At 38.4% G+C, this 19,428-nt stretch overlaps 1 protein-coding gene across 2 annotated transcripts in view; it reads left to right on the top strand.

Annotated features, from left to right (window-relative positions):
* Positions 1-18,593, top strand: part of LOC149190057 (uncharacterized) — a 174,900-nt gene extending 156,307 nt beyond the window's left edge. For both annotated transcript variants that reach the window (XM_089412009.1, XM_089412010.1), the window contains exons 11-12: positions 18,126-18,288; positions 18,444-18,593. In XM_089412009.1, coding sequence (XP_089268135.1) covers positions 18,126-18,259 — 134 coding nt within the window. In that variant the 3' untranslated portion in view covers positions 18,260-18,288; positions 18,444-18,593. The remainder of the gene's footprint in view (positions 1-18,125; positions 18,289-18,443) is intronic.
* Positions 18,594-19,428: the final 835 nt, after the last annotated feature.

The raw sequence follows: 19,428 nt of genomic DNA, 5'->3' as shown, positions 1-19,428 counted from the left end.
CCCCCTGCCTCTGAAATTTCTTCTTCCTCTTCTGCTTCGACCACCTCTTCCTCTAGAAGAATCTTGAGCAAGATTCTTTTCTTTATGTGCAAGACACACAGCCTCTTCAAAAGACTGAGAAGATGTCTTCTTCCCAAAATCTCTCTCTCAGCAAATTTATTCACAAGGGAGTCAAAGGTAATTTCTTTGAGGTTTCCATTTGCTTGCAATGACTCAAGATAATTTGAGTAAGTGGAATAAAGTGCCTTGACAAAAGCAATCAAAGGACTGTCCAGTTCAACATTAGTGACTTTGATTTTACTTCTGATGCAAGAGCAAGAGCATCATCATTTTGTAGTTCAAGGCTGAACAATTTAATCATGAGTTGAACAACTTCAAGTGCAAAGTATGAGTCATAGAGTTCCTTCAGTTTTTGTAAGGCTTCGAAAGTATTTGAAAATGGCGAAATATGGCAACTCACCTCTTCATTTACTGATGTTGCAATCAAGGCATAAGGCTTGGTGTTCTTATTTTTCCAAATGCCAAATTCCTTGTCTGAAGTAGGCTTTTCTGGTTCTTTGTCTCCTTCTCCAACACACACTCCTTTCCATAGCTCATTAAAAATGAGAGTGTGTTTGATTTTCCGCAACCATTCTGAATAGTTCTCCTTCCCGGTGAAAACCACTCCCACAATAGATATCAATAAATGCATTGTAAAATCTGTGTATTGTGGAAAAAAAATACTTCTGCTGCAAAATTTTACTCCTAATGGTAAAAAAAAAATTATGATTCTGATATATGAGAACAAAGGTATTATGTTGGGCGAGGTGTATATGGAGCGAGATTCATTCAACGTAATATCATATGGTTGTATGGCGCGCAGAGATGCAACCAAGCAGGAGGAATGTTGGTTGACCAAGCATATATAATATAGGTGTTATACCATTGAACGAAGTCGGGGCTCATCCACAACGTTATATATTAAAAAAAACGATGGTATACAATGTTCATCCACAACGTTATATATTAAAGAGGAGGCGTTACATGTAAAGGTCAGGGACTGTCAGCCATGCTTCTGTTGCGAGGAGGGTCGAGCCAACTGCGCGGGGTTATGGGAGTATACGTATACGTATTATTTGACAGAGCGTGAGGGCAGACCAGTGTTATGAATACAGTGATATAAAACCAATGTTATATGGGATTTTGGGCATAAAAAGCAATGACAGAGGTATAGTTTGGGAGTATAACCAGATGGAGGAATGTAATGGGAATGTGAGCCAAGCAGTGAATGGAAACCAAGCGGAATGGTATTAACGTGTGGGAAATGTATGACTGTGGGAGGTATTATAGTGGGATGATATTATCAAACAACAGTTTCAAGCCTGCGTGGATACCAAAGCTATGCCAAATACGCCTTCAATGTAAGGAAGTATTGCCACAACCTGTGGTTTACAGTGGTATGTAAAACATCAACACAGTCACAGTCACATATAAAAAAATCGACATATACCAAACCTCAATGCTGTCACAATCACAATGTTGTCCACAGCACCACGCTTCTGTTGTGTACCTCCAGGAAATGCACAGTGGATGTTCAACGCACCAGGTTGCCTCAAACCAACAATACGACCCCTTCAACAGTAAGATTGAATACGAAACCCAGCGTTTAACGCACCAATGCATTCAACAATGCATGAAATTTTGCAGGGATTTGACAAAGATGTCAGTCTGCAAAAGATGCAGAACATAGGCAAAATAGGCGGAATGGGAGTTACAAAGTAGAAAGGGAAGCCAAAAATGGTGTTACCTCTGATACCATGTCAGGCCAGAAGGTAACTCGAATGAAATCTGTTTATTCATTTAGATTGCTCATAGTTATATACATGAGGGAGTGACTCTTGGGTTTCATCTCCCGATGACTCTTCCTTTTCCATTATTTATTATTTACGCTATTTACAACTGTTCACCCAATCCCCATGATTAGGTGTCAACAAAAAATTAAAAACATTAAAAAATACAATTAAAAATAAAATCGAAACAAAAACCATTAAAATAAATTAAAAACAATTAAAAAATAATAATTAAAAAAATGGATTAACAATAACAAACCACCTTTGAAAAACATATTAAAAACAATTAAAAAAACAACAAAAGGATTTGAAAATATATATAATTAAAAAAATTTAAAAATAAAAATGAAAGACTAAGACCCCATGGACCCTAGGTGGGGCAAGGGTGATTACCGAAATCGCCCTTGCCCCATGGGCCTTGGGCAATTCCCGAAATCGCCGTTGCCCCTTGGGCCCTGGGTGGGGAGGAGTTGCATATGAGACAAGGGACATTAGGCCAATTGCCCCACAGGCCCTGGGCTAAGAAGGAAATTCCCAGAATCACCTTCCCTGCCCAAGGCCTGTGGTCCTTCTAGGCAAGGCCTTATCGCCTTTGCCCCACCCAAGGCCCATGGGGCTCAATTTTTTAATTTTTATTTGTTAACTTTTTTTTCCTTGTTAATGTGTTTTTTTTTCAAAAAAAAAAAATTATGTTTTATTTTTTATATTTTAGAAATTGTTTTTATGTTTTCTTGGAATTTTTTTTAAAATATTTTTCTTAAATTATGTTTTTTTACAATATTTTCTTGTTTTTTTTGTTTAAAATTTTATCTTTTAAAAGTTAATTTTGGTTTTTTTTTTACAATTTTTATGTTTGATTTTTTGTTTGTCTTTTTTATTTATTTTTTATATTTGATTTTTTTTGGGTCATGTTTTTTAATTTTTTTTTTTTTATGTTTTAATATAGATTTTTATTTGTTTCTAAATTTTTTTTAAACTTTGTGTTTCTTTTGTTTTGTTTTAATTTTTGTTTTCTTTTGTATTTTTCATTTATATTTATTTTTTATTATTATTAGTTTTTTAGCAGGGTTAATGTTGATCATCGACTAGCAACCTAATCCCATAATGTTTCAATTTGATAGTTGATTTTAAAGTTTTTGTTATAATGGATAAAGTCTGCCCTCACTGCGTGTCAATTTGATTGTTGATTTTTAAATTTTTGTTGCAATATGTCAAGTTGTCTTAGGCTAAGATTTTAAAATCGCTATACTTTTAGCGTTTTAAAAAGAAATTACTTTTGGTATAATGACTCTTTCATTCAAGGGTTCATTTCTAAAGTTTTTTTAGTCATAATTTTTTCCATAATGACATGGTTGAAATATGTTGAAAACTTAAGGTTCTCTGTAGTCATGATCTTTGGTTTTAATTCCATGGTTGAATAATTATCAAAATTTGAAGGTTTTTGTAAGCCATGATATTTTATCTCTAATGCTATGGTTGAAAACAATTATAAGTTTTTTTTCTTTAACACCATGGCCGAAAGTTGTTGGAATTTTAAGGCTTTTCAGAGACATGATATTTTATCTTTAATGTCATGCTTGAAAATCATTGGAATTTTAAGACTTTTTAGAGACGTAATATATTATATTTAATGTCATGCCTAAAAATCAGTGGAATTTTAAGGTTTTTCAGAGCCATGATATTTTGTTATGAATCCAGCTCACAAAAAAAGATAGAAAAGATAGTTGAACGTCTTAGAATTCAGCTTCTTTGAGTGGGCAACCTCCTTTACATTACACAAAAGAACAATTCTTGGATGATTCAAATGACAAAACCTCCTTCCTATATATAGGAGTCTAAGGGTTCACAATATAACCAAGCCAACCTAACAATAATAATATAAAGGCACAAAAATCACAATAGAGAGATTCTATGGGGCACAGTAATAACAATATGGGGACAATAGGGGCACAACAATATTAATAAGGGATACAACTACAATATTAATGGGGGCATCACTAGTATTATAGGAACCTAACATGCCCCTCTCCTTCAAAAAATTGTTGTCCTCAACGTTTGAGTAGTTCTGGATGCTTCTGTATAAAATTCTCATCCTCCCCTTTGGAATTTTTAGCGGATAAGTTCTTCCACTTGATGAGATACTCTGAAATGAATCGATTTCGTAGTTGTTGAGTTCTTGTTTCTATGACTGCTTCTAGTTCCAATATAATTTTTCCTTCCTCATCAAGTTCTGGCAATATTGTTTGAATTGGGAGCTTGTCGCCTATAACATTCTTTAAACACGAAACATGGAAAACTGGGTGTACTCGAGAAGCTGCAGGAAGCTCCAATTTGTATGCCATAGTACCAATCTTTTGCAACGCCTTGTACGGACCATACTACTTTGGTGACAATTTGTTATCCTTCTTAGCTTGTTTGAGGGACATTTGTTTATATGGTTGTAGCTGGAGGAATACCCAATCACCTACATCAGAACTTCTTTCACTGCGATGTTGATCTGCCTGTTGTTTCATTCTATTCTGTGCCAACACGAGGTTATCCTTTAAGAGTTGGAGAACTTGTTGTTGATGCTCGATCTGATGTTCCACTGCTTGAACCTTAGAATTTTATCCTAAATATGATGTGATGGATGGTAGTTGATATCCATAAAGTGCCATAAATGGGGTCATTTTTGTTGCAATATGGAAGGAAGTGTTATACCACCATTCAGCTAGAGGCAACCATTTCACCCATTGTGTTTGTTTATCGGATACAAAGCAACGAAGATATCCTTCCAAACATTTGTTTACTATCTCCGTTTGTCTATCAGATTGAGGATGATAAGATGAGCTATGAGCTAACTGAGTACCAAGACAAGAAAATAATTTTGTCCAAAAATTTCCTGTAAAAATGGGATCTCTGTCACTTACAATAATCTTTGGGTTTCCATGTAGCTTTTGAATTATTTCCATAAATGCAGTAGAAACAGTATTGGCTTTAAATGGATGTGATAATGCACAAAAGTGTGCATACTTGGTAAGTCTATCAATTGCCACCATGATGACACTCTTTCCCTCAGACTTGGGTAAACCTGTGATAAAATCCATTGAAACCTCCCACCGTTGGCTTGGAATGGATAAAGGTTTTTATAGACCTGGTGTCTTAATTGTTTCAGCTTTATTTTGTTGGCATACCAAACATTCCTCCACAAACTTTTGAATATCTGATTTAAGGCCATCCCAAAAAAATTCCTTCTTAACCCTATGGTAAGTTTTTAAAAATCTTAAGTGCCCTCCTAAGGGAGAAGTGTGCAGTTCCAGAAGAATCTTTTGTTTGAGTTGGGAATTCTTATAGAGTTATAAGCGATATTTGTACCATAACGAATCATTTTACCAGCTAAATGTATCAGATGTATTGGAATCTTATTGTAACTTTCGAATAAGTTCCCACACTTCTTCATCATTCTTCCATTCCTCCCTTGCTTCGTTTATCCAATCTGGTTGGATAATAAAAATGGCGCACAACAATGCTTCCACATCCTCGTCCTTTCTTGAGAGTGCATCTGCCACAACATTTTGCTTCCCTTTTTTGTATATGATTTCAAAGCCATAACCCAACATCTTTGTGACCCATTTTTGTTGTTCTTCAGAGGATAATCTTTGTTCTAAAAAGTATTTAAGGCTATCATGATCCATTTTTACCTTGAAGTGTCTTCCCATTAGGTAGGGTCGCCATTTCTTAAGTGCATGTAGTATTGCCAACATTTCCTTCTCATAAATAGCTGTGTAAATACTTTCCCTTGATTGGACGACTTTCAAAAGCAATGGGTCTTTCATCTTGCATTAAAACAACACCAATTCCATTCCCAGAAGCATCACATTCCACAATAAAGGTTTTTGTGAAGTCTGGTGTAGCTAAGACCGATGCTTGGAACATTGCCTCTTTAAGATATTCAAAGGCCTTTGTTGCTTCTAGAGTCCATGAAAATGCATTTTTCTTCAACAATGTTGTTAGAGGTGCTGCTATTTTCCCATAATTCTTAACAAAATTTCGATAATACCCTGTCAACCCGAGAAATCCTCGCAAATACTTTATGGATGTCGGGATTTCCCATTCCTTAATGGCTTTAATTTTGCTAGGGTCTACCTTAACTCCTTCATGAGATACAATATGACCTAGATATTCCACGTCTTGTACTCCAAAGAAACATTTGGATCTTTTTGCATATAATTGTTTCTCCTCCAATAGTTGTAGCACCCTGTCAACGTGTTCAACATGATCCTTCCAAGACTTGTTGTAGATTAATATATCATCAAAAAATACTAACACAAATTTTCTAAGAAAGGGTTTGAAAATGGAATTCATCAAACCTTGAAATGTAGAAGGTGCATTGGTAAGGCCAAAAGGCATGACCAAAAACTCATAGTGACCCTCATGAGTTCTAAATGCTGTTTTCGGAATGTCTTGAGTCTTCATTCTAATTTGACGATATCCTGAACGAAGATCTAACTTGGTGAAGTAAATTGATCCATGCAATTCATCCAATAATTGATCAATGACAGGAATGGGAAACTTATCTTTAATAGTGAGCTTGTTGAGCTCCCTATAATCCGACACATGCGCTATGATCCATCTTTCTTGTGCACCAATACTACTGGAGCAAAGAAAGAACTTTGGCTAGGTTGAATTATATCAGCGTCAAGCATTTCTACAACCATACGTTCAATTTCACTCTTTTGGGCATAGGGATATCTGTACAACCTGATGTTTGGAGGAACACTTCTTGGAATCAAATGAATAGCATGATCATGATCACGAATAGGTGGGACACCTTTGGGAGTTTCAAATACCTTGGAATGATTGTCCAAGACTTTTTGGAGATCTAGAGAAATAGATGATTTCGATGTGGAAACATCTAGCGAACATAATTGTGCAATTACACCTCGTTGTTCCTTTTCTTAGAAGCTTTGTCATACCGATAGAGCTTATTATCTTTCCCGGTTTCCCTGCAATACCCCTTAATTCAACTAACTTTCCTTCCGCATAAAATTTCATGAAAAGTTCTTGAAAGTTAAAAGCTATTGTACCCAAGGATTGTAGCCATTGGACTCCTAATACAACATCAACACCTCCCATTGGAATGGAAAGCATTGGGCTTTTCAATACATATTCTCCCATGGATAGCTTGATATTATGGCATTTTCCAGAGCAATTTATCGTTCCTCCATTTGCAACCATCACTTGACACTCTGGTGCTGGATATAGGAAGCAATTCAATTCTTTTGCTATCTTACAATGAATAAAATTGTGAGTACTTCCTGAATCAATCAACACTATTACCTTTTTCTTCTTGATTTGTCCTTCTATCTTGATGGTTTGAGGAGTGGTAATTCCAGCCAATGCATTACAAGATATGGTCGGATTCATTTCTTCTTTATCTAGGCTTTGTTTCTGGAGTATATCCTCTTCTTTTGACCTTTCTTGCTCCTTTTCTTCTTCCTCTTCACAATCTATGTAGAATAATTTCTTCTCAGCACACTTATGACCTTTAGTGTATTTGCTATCCCAAGTCATCGGATTCGTCCTAAACCCCCTACGAATCCCGAATCCAGCGAATCCGACATGATTCGGTCCGGATTCATGTCCAAATCATATGACACGTCATGTTTGTTTCCGACACGTTGAATCCGAGGTCGTGTCACGATTTTGGGACACGTGTCCTGTTTCCAGGACTCGCTAAGCTTAATGCGGGAAAGAAAAGGGCGTGTTTGCTCATTAATATTTTCATTTGGCAAGTGATTTGTGATGTTGCAGCAAGGAGTAGAGCATTTTGGCAGCTTCATGATCAAGTCTAGGCCCTAGTATTGATATGCTATTCATGGTAATGTTAAATTCTTAAAGTAAAAGTGATATTCTCCTTAATCTTCATTTTCATCCTTTTACTTAAACTTTTAACATTACCATGAAATGACTCAGGATGTTTGAGAGTGGTTCCGGCCTCATTGGATTTCATATGGAGAAAGTAGAATTTTAGATTTCATTCAAAATCCAGCAGACTTATCAGTTTTTCAAGATTTTAGGATTGGTGGATTGCAATGTTTCCATTGAATTTTGTCATGTATTAGGGTATGGAACTCGTATTTAATCAAGAGCACCAAACCAAGAGCTTCTGAATATGTCGCTTTCGCTCCCGCTCCCAAGTAACACTGTTCTGATGATATGGGTCTGGACACCACTGTTGAGTTGGCATTGGCCAACATGGATCTCAATGATCCAGTGCTAGAGCCTGTTAGATTTGATGACTTAGAGGGGTCAACCTCCATACCAGCAGATGCAGAGGCGATTATGGATACAGGGGAGGAGGAGGATGCCCAGATCACATACATTCTTCTCTGCTACACAGGTATGCTGAGTTTGCGGCTATGCTTGAGTGCAGTTATGACTGCATATAAATATCTCTGTATTCTGTGTATAAATGTCTTTATGAACAAAGTATAAAGGCAACCATGACTGCGTATGATTACAGTGTTTAGGGCCACGTAGCTGTAGTTTAGGGTTGCGTAATGGTGACACCTTCACACTGCGTTTGGCAGCTACAGGTCTCCTTTTAACTGTGGCCAGATCTCCTTGACATTATAATGACTACAACTTCTTCCATGCTTGACTGTTGTTATATCTGCGGCTCTTTTATGAAAACGGAGCAGATTAGGGCATCACACTGACGGTGAATGAATGTCTTCATGAACTACGTGTAAGGTCTATGCCTTGCGTATAAAAGTCCTCAAGACAGTGAGTGACTGCATATAGACTACGGCTTCCTTCATATCACTACAGCTACCCTTTATGACTGCGTTATAGGAGCCTCCTTGACTGCGTAGATTAGGAACTGCGTATAAGACTTTTGGATAGCATATTAGGTCTCAGTTTGCTACGTATATCATCCTCATATGCCTGCGTATATGTCTCTATTTACAGCGGATAGGGTTAGGGCATCATCTGTAGCTAGCCCAGCATATTCTCTAGTGTCCCTCCTCCAAAAACCCAAGACGTGGAGAGGAAGAGATCACTCAAGAATATCTCACCAAATGACTTCAAGTCCTCGCCTATTTATACTAAAAACAAAGATGATGAATAGACACGTCTATTGGGCTTCTGAGCCTACTCAAGTTGCTGGCCGACTTGACAATAATTACATAAACAAAATAAATTCATATCTCCATAAATACTTATTGGAATCGGATGATCTTTGGATCAATCCTACACCTCTCGACGAGAGGGATCCAATAAAATTATCAGTTGCCATAAATAAGTTGACCCACATGGAGTTTGGCCCTAGTTGCCAATTTAACACTCCCTCTCAACTAGGGAGAACTCCATCCGCTAATCCATATGTACGACTGTACTATCTCTGCCATTAGTGCCTTGCACTACTCTGCCTAGCTCTGCTGGCTCTACTCAGCTCTGCTGGCTTTGCTCTGCTCTGCTCAGCTCTGCTGGCTCGGCTCTGCTCTGCTCAGCGCTGCTGGCTCTGCTTTGCTCAGCTCTACTGGCTCTGCTCTGCTCAGCTCAGCTCTGCTAGCTTTGCTCTGCTGGCTCTGCTCTGCTCTGCTCATCTCCGCTGAACTATGAAGAAGAAGAATTGATCGAGAATGAGTCATATCATTCTCCACTGACCTGAAGTCAGTCTCAGAGTGCATACCACTAGTCCCAGACCAGTCTCAACTGACCCGAAGTCAGCTTCATAGTAAGTACCACTCCTACCACTAGTCCCAGACCAGTATCGCAGTCTCAGAGAGTGTACCACTGGTCCTAGACCAGTCTCAACCGACCCGAAGTCAGCGTCATAGTATGTGCCACTCTCACTGGTCCCAGACCAATACTGCACTGACACGAAGTCAGTCTCGGAGTATGTACCACTGGTCCCAGACCAATCTCAGCTGACCCGAAGTCAGCGTCATAGCATGTACAACTCCTACCACTGGTCCCAGACCAATATCATTGATCCCAGATCAATGGAGGACATCCTAGCGTAGGGAGTACGGTAGATACAACGATGCGTCCATCGGTACTACTATGGTCCCTAACTTCATTTCCCTGCTCATTGATCAGATGAGAGGTACTTCCCATGAGTCCCAGACTGCATGGGTAGGATGCCTCGACAGGAGAACTTAATCAATCCTGTCCTCACAGGAGAACACATCAATCCTGCTACAATCGCCATGGAGAACACATCAATCCAGGCTGCCATGGAGAACACATCAATCCAGGCCTCACAGGAGAACACATCAATCCTGCTACAATCGCCATGGAGAACACATCAATCCAGGCCTCACGAGAGAACACATCAATCCTGCTACAATCGCCATGGAGAACACATCAATCCAGGCCTCACAGGAGAACTAATCATCCTACTACACAAGAGAGCGAATCATCTTGTCCCACAAGAGAGCGAATCATCTTGTTTCAGTGCACACCACCAGGGGAGGGTGAGTCACCCTGTGGTCGTATGTTGCTCCAATAGAACTGCAAGCCCCCAAAAGCTCTTAGAGCTCAATGTATGCAGCATGCAGGACCCTTTTACAAAGGTCTCTCGACGACTCCAAGTCGTTCGGGAAAATCACAAATTTGATCTTTCCTCAGGGCTCTGTCCTGTACATCATCTCAGTGTGATGGAGCCTCCTTGATCATCGACTTTCCATATCCCAGATAAGGCGGTAATTGATGTCTATCTGCTAGAGCAATTGTCAAATACGGGATTCCTCAATAATCGAATCCCATCTCTGGTTGTCACAGAGATTCACAATGGTATTCATCATGTGTACAAACAGCTCACTGAAGAGCTTCAGCAACCAGACTGCCTCACAGAAGGCCATACTATCAGCAATGTATTCTGCCTTGGTGGTGCTCAGAGTTACCGAATTCTGCTTCCTGCTCATCCAGGATATCAAGGCAGATTCCAAACAGCACTGAGAAGTGCTCTAGTGATCCTCCATACTTCCTGCCCACTCATCATTCGAATAATCATGTGGTTTCATATTTCCGGCAGTGTATCTCAGTTCATGAGAGATTGTACCCTGAAGATATCTTAGAAGATTCTTGGCACCAATCTAGTGAGGCTCAACCAAATATGAGCTCACCATGCTAACTGCAACACAGATGTCCGGACGGAGGTTCTCCAAAAACATCAACGCGAATGAGTTTATGAAACTTAGAGGCATTTCCCAAATCTGGTCCGACATCATTACCATATAACTTCTGAAAGTTAAGATCCTCGAGGCAGTCACAAGCTTGCATCTTATCTTCCCACATTCAGAATCCAACTCCCTCTGTCTCCTATAAATGAGAGGGTCTGCACCTGTCAGACATAGGTGCCGGTACAAGAGGTTTATCATCCACAACCTTCGAGTAATGGTTTGGATCGGTTTCACTCCTAGTGAATCTCAGCTGCATTAGACAGCTATCAATCCTCTCATATTATGCTTGAGGTGTTTTTCTTCAATCCATAGAGGGCTTTCTTCCACCTGTATACATGAGATTCCTTGATCATGATTCTCAAACTCCTCGGGTTGTTCCAAACTTGTGAACGTGCTGCATGAGGGGAATGGTACCCTTATAATATTTTCCTTTGGTACATTTTAGACATGTACCTTCATGCTTCCTTTTGAATTCAGGCATCCTAGACACCATTTGACTCACAGACCTCTAGAGCTGAGTCAATGGACATGGTCCCCAGTGGACTTCTTGCAACTTGATACAACCCTGAACTCAAAAACATCTTTAAAAGATCTATTTTCAAACACGTACCTTTCCATCGATAAGTGCCACCCTGCAACCTTTGACTTCCATTTCCGAGATGGACATCAAGTTCGATCAGGTACATAAAAGAGATTTTGGGGTTCCTGGCTTTCGTGGAAGAGTCGACCATTTCCTTGATGACCTGCATTACCAGTCATTCTTTTGATCATTGAAGATGTCCCAGGAATGATTGTTATCTTCTTCAAGAGATGTGTCACTGCCATATGGACACTCCTTCGCATAACGGCCGAACTTATTTCAACAAGGCATCCGCCTTTCCTTCCACCCTTAGATCCGAACTTCCCAATGAAGTGATCTTAAGATGGACCATCAAAATCTTCTGCTGCGCCATTCTGATAACATTCTTTGCTTTGAATTCACCCTCGGTGAATTATGAGGAACCCATTGATCCTTCTGTCTTGTCCCAACTGTCTTCGGTGATTGCTATTTCACTCTTGCTTGGGCATTGTCTTCACCTCAGCTCTGATACCATGTTAAGATTAGGTATGTTCTATGCTAGAGCAATTTATTTAAATTTTCACAGTTAGCAATCACATCAGCATTATGATAAACTGCAGATAGAACATAAATATAAAACGCAGAAGACAAGCCAAGACAAGAGGACACAAGATGTGGCGCAAGCCAGGGACAAACCCCACAATGTGTGGGGAAACCCTTTGATCAAATCTTCTTTTATCTTCAAAGTTCAGCAGAGAAAGAGAGAGAGAGAGAGAGATAATACATTTACAACAGAAGTCAACATTTTGACTTATCCGGATCTGAGCATAGATCATTTCCTATTATGATGGGATCAGTTGAAGACATGTTGCTTCAACTGATTCTCCAAGGTGACTCCTTCACCTATCATAGTGCTGCCTTTCATCATTAGCTGCACATAATCGAGTGACACCATGCTGTACTGTCACAGTGTTGAGCCTTGATGACTGAGCTGCTCTCATCTACTCTCATCATCATGCTGCTCATTATTTATCATGCCCACTGTGCTGCACCTTCTATCATTATGCAGCCCTATTCATCATCATTCATCACTGCTTTGATGAGAGGATTATACACCATGACTGTTCCTAGAGGTTGAAATGATCTTTGTACCTTGAGATCATAACTGCACCTTACTGTACTGTAAGATTATGATCCTGTCTCTTACCTTCGATGAGACTGACACTCTTTGCAGAGTGATCACTATCACTGCATATAGGAACATCATCTAATACTTCAAGTTACCGTTGTACAAGATGTATGTCACCGAGATCTTCTTTATCCAACCAAAAACAAAATCTGTTGTGATCATAACACATCGAGACTGCTACAAGTAGGCCGAGGGTCATGTAGACTACCAACGTGAAGATAGATGTGCCCAGATCACATACATTCTTCTCTGCTACACAGGTATGCTGAGTCTGCGGCTATGCTTGAGTGCAGTTATGACTGCATATAAATATCTCTGTATTCTGTGTATAAATGTCTTTATGAACAAAGTATAAAGGCAACCATGACTGCGTATGATTACAGTGTTTAGGGCCACGTAGCTGTAGTTTAGGGTTGCGTAATGGTGACACCTTCACACTGCGTTTGGCAGCTACAGGTCTCCTTTTAACTGTGGCCAGATCTCCTTGACATTATAATGACTACAACTTCTTCCATGCTTGACTGTTGTTATATCTGCGGCTCTTTTATGAAAACGGAGCAGATTAGGGCATCACACTGACGGTGAATGAATGTCTTCATGAACTACGTGTAAGGTCTATGCCTTGCGTATAAAAGTCTTCAAGACAGTGAGTGACTGCATATAGACTACGGCTTCCTTCATATCACTACAGCTACCCTTTATGACTGCGTTATAGGAGCCTCCTTGACTGCGTAGATTAGGAACTGCGTATAAGACTTTTGGATAGCATATTAGGTCTCAGTTTGCTACGTATATCATCCTCATATGCCTGCGTATATGTCTCTATTTACAGCGGATAGGGTTAGGGCATCATCTGTAGCTAGGCCAGCGTATTCTTTAGTGTCCCTCCTTCTCCAAAAACCCAAGACGTGGAGAGGAAGAGATCACTCAAGAATATCTCACCAAATGACTTCAAGTCCTCACCTATTTATACTAAAAACAAAGATGATGAATAGACACGTCTATTGGGCTTCTGAGCCTACTCAAGTTGCTGGCCGACTTGACAATAATTACATAAACAAAATAAATTCATATCTCCATAAATACTTATTGGAATCGGATGATCTTTGGATCAATCCTACACCTCTCGACGAGAGGGATCCAATAAAATTATCAGTTGCCATAAATAAGCTGACCCACATGGAGTTTGGCCCTAGTTGCCAATTTAACAGAGATAGATCTAGTGGACCTAGTCCCTGATTTCTTTTTGTGGTCGCCTACACTTGGAGTCAAATTTTTTCCATGTTTTAGCATCTAGACATTATGTTTTTATGATCTCTTGTTCTTTTTATAGGATACCTTTTGGTACTCCTGTTTGTATTGACATCATTGTACTCAACAGTCCCATTGACGTACTTTTGTGGTCATTTGTTGGACATTAATATAATTATCTTATCTTATTTATCTAGTTGAGTTGTTTATGCTATGCCTTTTATTTGAAAGGTTGCATGGTGTTTTCATACTTGAAGTGAGATCACCCTTTGTATGTTAAGCATGTGCATAAGTAGGGCACTTTTGTAAGGGCATACAAACCTTATTTCTAGCAAATTTGGTTTGTAGTTCATAGGTGAGATTTTGCAAGTTGTAATAGCAATCCTCACCGACCCTATTCCTATATTTTAAGCGCTCTTGTTTTCGTTTATTGACTTCATTATCCCAAATTTGATAGGCACTAGTCTTGATCCTCTATCAATTTATTTTCCCATGCTACAATTTCTATTTTACTAACATATAACCTTGTGCTTCCATTGTATAGCTTTAACAATCCTAGTCTAGGGACACCCCGTTGTGCCATAGGAGAGCCAGCCTAAAGTTAGAGAGGGCATTGCTCTGGTGACAATGGACAACCCCTATTAGTTCCTTTATGGTTGCACTTGTGATTTGGGGATTTATCACTTAAGGTCCAACTTTGCATGGTAATATGGGTCAAATGAAATTATTGCCTTAATTTTATGGTCAATAATTGGGAAGGTTATCTTGGTATGGACCCTCTTTGGTCAATCATTGGAAGCTCAGGGATGGATCCCTTGGTGGGAGGTCACAGTTTTCCACATTTTTAATTTTATACCTTGTGGTTGGATAATGGCTTACAAGCAAAGAAAATTGCTGTAGGCAGGTTGGCTTAAGCTTAAGCAAGTTGACATCTTTATGGAGGATCTTCATAATACTACTCTTTAGAAGCACACTCTGAGGTTGGAGATGATAGTGCATAGACTTGACTATTATATTGCCAAGGTTGCTAGCTTCTGCTCCCATTTTCAATGTGCATTAAAGAGGGGGAATGAAGTGTCCATTTTCTACTTTTACTTCCTCAAACAAAAGGTGGTTGTTGACAGTGTGCTTGGTCTTTGTAGGGTCAATGACTTGTATGACACTCTTGTAGAGGACCCTTTTGAGATGAGAGGTATGTTTAGTTCACATATTTGCTCCTTTTGCTCTGACAGATGAGGTAGTGGCTACTAGAGACCTGTTGCAAGGTTCTTGTCCAAGAAGGATAGCAAGTCACCACTTATGGATGACCTTGTTAGTTTTACGAGGCCATACGGGAGTCCATTAATGATGGTTTTTGTTACTTGGACCCTGAAGTCTTCGCTTCATGTAGACTCTTAGGGGTGATCGAGCTCATTTTGAAGAATGCTTTAAGGGATTCTATTGGGGGATTGAAACTTAATATATTGCTCATAGTTGCATATAAATTCATAGCCAAGATTTTGGCTTTGCGGACCTAATGTGATATTATTTCTTCTCCCCACTTGTTTTAGGTCTTTGGTTCCCTCATTTTCTAGAGTATACGGTCATCTTGAAGGGGTGTTGCATGTTTGGTTGTTGTCATTAGGATGGCAGTAAAGCTGGGTGGGTTCTAGCTAGTAGACCCATTTGGAGTTAGTGGGTTCAATGGTCCTGTGTCGTGGAGCTGCCCCATTTTTAACTTTTTAAGCTCGTAGATTGAGCAAGAAAGGCATTTTCTTTTGGAGAGATTTGTGGGATTTTTCCATTTTCTAGGCATTGTTGGAGTACTGTTGAGGATCACTATTCAGCTCCTTTCAGGACAGGTTGCATTGGCATGCTACAGTGTATGGAGATGATCGTTTTCTTATGTGCAGTGCTTTGTTAGGGATATGACAGTGCCTGCAGTTCTCAGCTTTATTAATCCTTTGGAAAGTCTAATGTAAGTTTGTTTTTGAGAATAAGCATAGCTCACTGTCTGTCTTTTGCTGTGTGTGGGAGGAGGATGCCCTGTTGATCAAGGATGCCCAATCTCTTGACCCCACTGCTTACTCTGATTTTATTTCAGCTTTAGTTTTTCTTCGTAAGAGGTTTTTCTTGGTGTTGCTGATTGTTGTTTCTTTAAAATATATCTCAAATCCAGATCTAACTATGAAAGTATTTAGGAAGACATCCTTTTGTTATGTTTGTCTTGATTCACTTTCCTACTCAACCATTCTAGTTTTATGTTAAATGTTATATCAATATGGCACCAGAAGCTTTTTGCACTTCTTAATGTGAAACATAGCTTTCTTCATTTTTTATTTATTTTTGGCTATTTATAGTTATCATATGCTTAAAGGACTCAAAGCCACCATGAATCGAGTAATTTAGCAGAAGTGATGAAGGAAAAATCTGAACGTAGGAATTTGTTGTATAAAAGAATTACCTTAGCTACCAGATGCCATGTTGTCCCTTACAAATTTCATATTATCTGATTTTCTGACCATGGAAACCAGAGTGCAGTTGCAGAGCTTTTGAAAAGCTAATTGGTGGTAGTTATGGAGTACTACCTATGTTCATTAATTGGACATACATGGTAGAATAATGTAGAGAAACGAGAGTTTGGGATTTGAATATTTTTTGGACAAATCTAAACATTCAACTTTTTTGACTTTCGGGAAACTATCACCAGAATCCGGCTATGCAATTGTTGGTAAAAATACAAATAGATAGATTCAGCAACCCACAAAATCCTTGGGACACCCAGATTATGCAATTTCAACAACTGATATCTGCAATCTGATTGATTCTTCTAAATGCCAGGCCGTATTTTGGCCAAAATGGGTCAGAAAACCTGACCAGTAAAAGATAAAAAGGTTGAACACATATTTTTCTGAAACAAGGGTTCTAGCCATAGATTATTAGTTGTAGGCTTTTCAGCTGTTTACTGAGAAAATATATTTGCTTAATTATTTTTGGTGTTTAACACCAGTTTTTATGTAGAACAAGGAATACAATATGGACTTAGATAAGAGATGCATCAAGCACCAACGAAACAGTTATTGCTTTCTTATCTGTTTTTTTACCTGAGTTGCAGCATAGGCTAAAATTTATGAAGCAGGTAGAGTCTGTAACAGACCCATTAATAAGCAATTAGTAGTCAACCGTTGGTAGAGTAAGAAGTGTTGGTAAGCGTCAAGTCATATTCAATTACCTCATTGAGGTTGTTGCTAGCCTTTAGGAAAAGGAAGCAGACATACATTAGTAGAAAACCACCAGATTATTTTCAGCCTTAAGGTAGGACGACTTGCAGGTTACCTTCTTTGAGTTTGAAGCATTTGGAAGTGGTATAAAACCACGAAGAATGGTAGAAAGGAAAATAGTAATTTAATGGAATCTTTTTGCTTAGATGAAAATTATGGCAGAAATTGTTTTTGAGGGGTTGGGGCGGTAGAAACAGGAATTCAAAGCATGAATTCCCCACCACATGGTAGAAAGGAAAATAGTAATTTAATGGAATCTTTTTGCTTAGATGAAAATTATGGCAGAAATCATTTTTGAGGGGTTGGGGCGGTAGAAACAGGAATTCAAAGCATGAATTCCCCACCACATGTGGAAACCTTTGATCTTCATGCGGAGGGTCTAGAACATCCAATAAATTTGCATTGTGCAGTATCATGTTATTGAGCATCCTTGAATTTGAGCTTTTCTGAGTACACCTTCTAAGAAAGCAGATATCTTTGTGATACAAATATGCTTTAGTCTGTTCTGATCTCTTCATAGCTAAGGTATTTGCTCGATTGTTGTACTCCATATGCTAAAACATTTTCTCACTCACTCTTTGTACCCTATATACTAATCCATTTCAGTTCCATTGACCATCATTGGTAACTGGAGTCCATTGATAAAATTTCGATTTAAACATCTACATATGTTTTTCCAATTTTAAGGTTGAGGACTTAGTTACCTGAAGGAAAAGAGCCAGATAGATAAAGTTTGAGTCTGTCTGAACTCAAAACAAGTTACAATTTTGGTCTACGCTTTTGATATTTCACTTATCCACTCTTAAGAATGTTTCAGTCCTTTGCATACGTTCTAATTATACATGCCTTATTGTGTTATACTAGGTGCCACTGGAGAAGGAGGTGAAATTGGAAATGCAGTACAGAATGTGGAGGATTCTAATGGACAAGGTGGTACAGTAATGGAGGATAATGCAGCCGAAGAAGAGGAGGATGATATAGACTGGGAAGAAGGTTAAAGCTTTGGATGCGAGGCTTCAAATGAATGGTATTTCGATGAATGGATTTCATTTCTTTGTGTACAAATATTACAGAATTCATATTTTGTGCTCTTTGACATTACTTCTCACTAATATTTTAAATTGGATTTGTAATTTTTATTTGGAAGGAGTTATTTTCTGATAACAGACATGTTCTTGTAAGGTACTGCTCTGTCACTTGTTTATGGAAGACACAAAACTCACTCTGCAAGGTCTGATAAATGTTGCCAGTTTTTTCAAAAATATGTGTTACAATTGCTAGTTGTTATTAGTATCCATGATTGTGTCTTGCAATGCAAATCTTCCAAATGGACGACCATTTTGTATAGTGCTCAGTAGTATAAAGATGAGAGGGATGTAATTGATTCCCAAATACCCAAAATGATGAAAATTTGTAATAAACACCATAGAGGAATCATCTGTGAAAAGTATTTGTTTCCCAAACATATATAATTAATGGAGAAATTGATGCAAAATTTGGTTTATTGCATCTTTAATAATAAAGACCAAAACTTTGCAAATATGAAATAGGTTTTACACTGGAAATATATCCAGAATATTCGTGATAACTGTTGAAATTTTGATGCTATATGCTGTAACAATTACTAATTCCAAAAACCTCTTTCTGCAACAATATTAGTTAAGCAATTGTAGATAGAACATAAACCAAATGCATAGTAGAAAACAACCATGAAAAAAATAAGACACACAGAATTTAGGTCCAACGACCAGGGCAAAACCCACAAGGGGAAAACCCAACCAGATTCTTCTTCTATTGAATATCAATTGTTCAGCAGATATACATAGGACAATGAGAGATCAAGAGAATGAGTAAGTTCACCCAAATCTGAACAAGTTGTAGCATGAAGATCACTGGTAGCAGCAGTAGATGCAAACACTTAATCTACTTTCCCTTCAACTAAATTAGCATTGAAACACTGAATCAACCTTGGCTATGTTGAAAATGTAACTAGTATCATTCTTCATAATTTTTGTCTAGCTCATGACATGATGTAATTCATTTGTATTTGTAAAAATAAGAAAATAAAAATTATTGTAAAGATCAAATAAAATTATTTTTATAATGCATGGGTTTCATGCTCATTCTATTATGTTTATAGGTCAAGGCACCCATTGTGTGCTTCTAG

Source organism: Pinus tabuliformis, chromosome 3_1, assembly GCF_031772625.1.
Source record: "Pinus tabuliformis cultivar Carrire ecotype Pingquan chromosome 3_1, CPIR1, whole genome shotgun sequence".
NCBI lineage: Eukaryota > Viridiplantae > Streptophyta > Pinopsida > Pinales > Pinaceae > Pinus > Pinus tabuliformis.
This window is presented reverse-complemented; position numbering and strand designations above follow the sequence as displayed.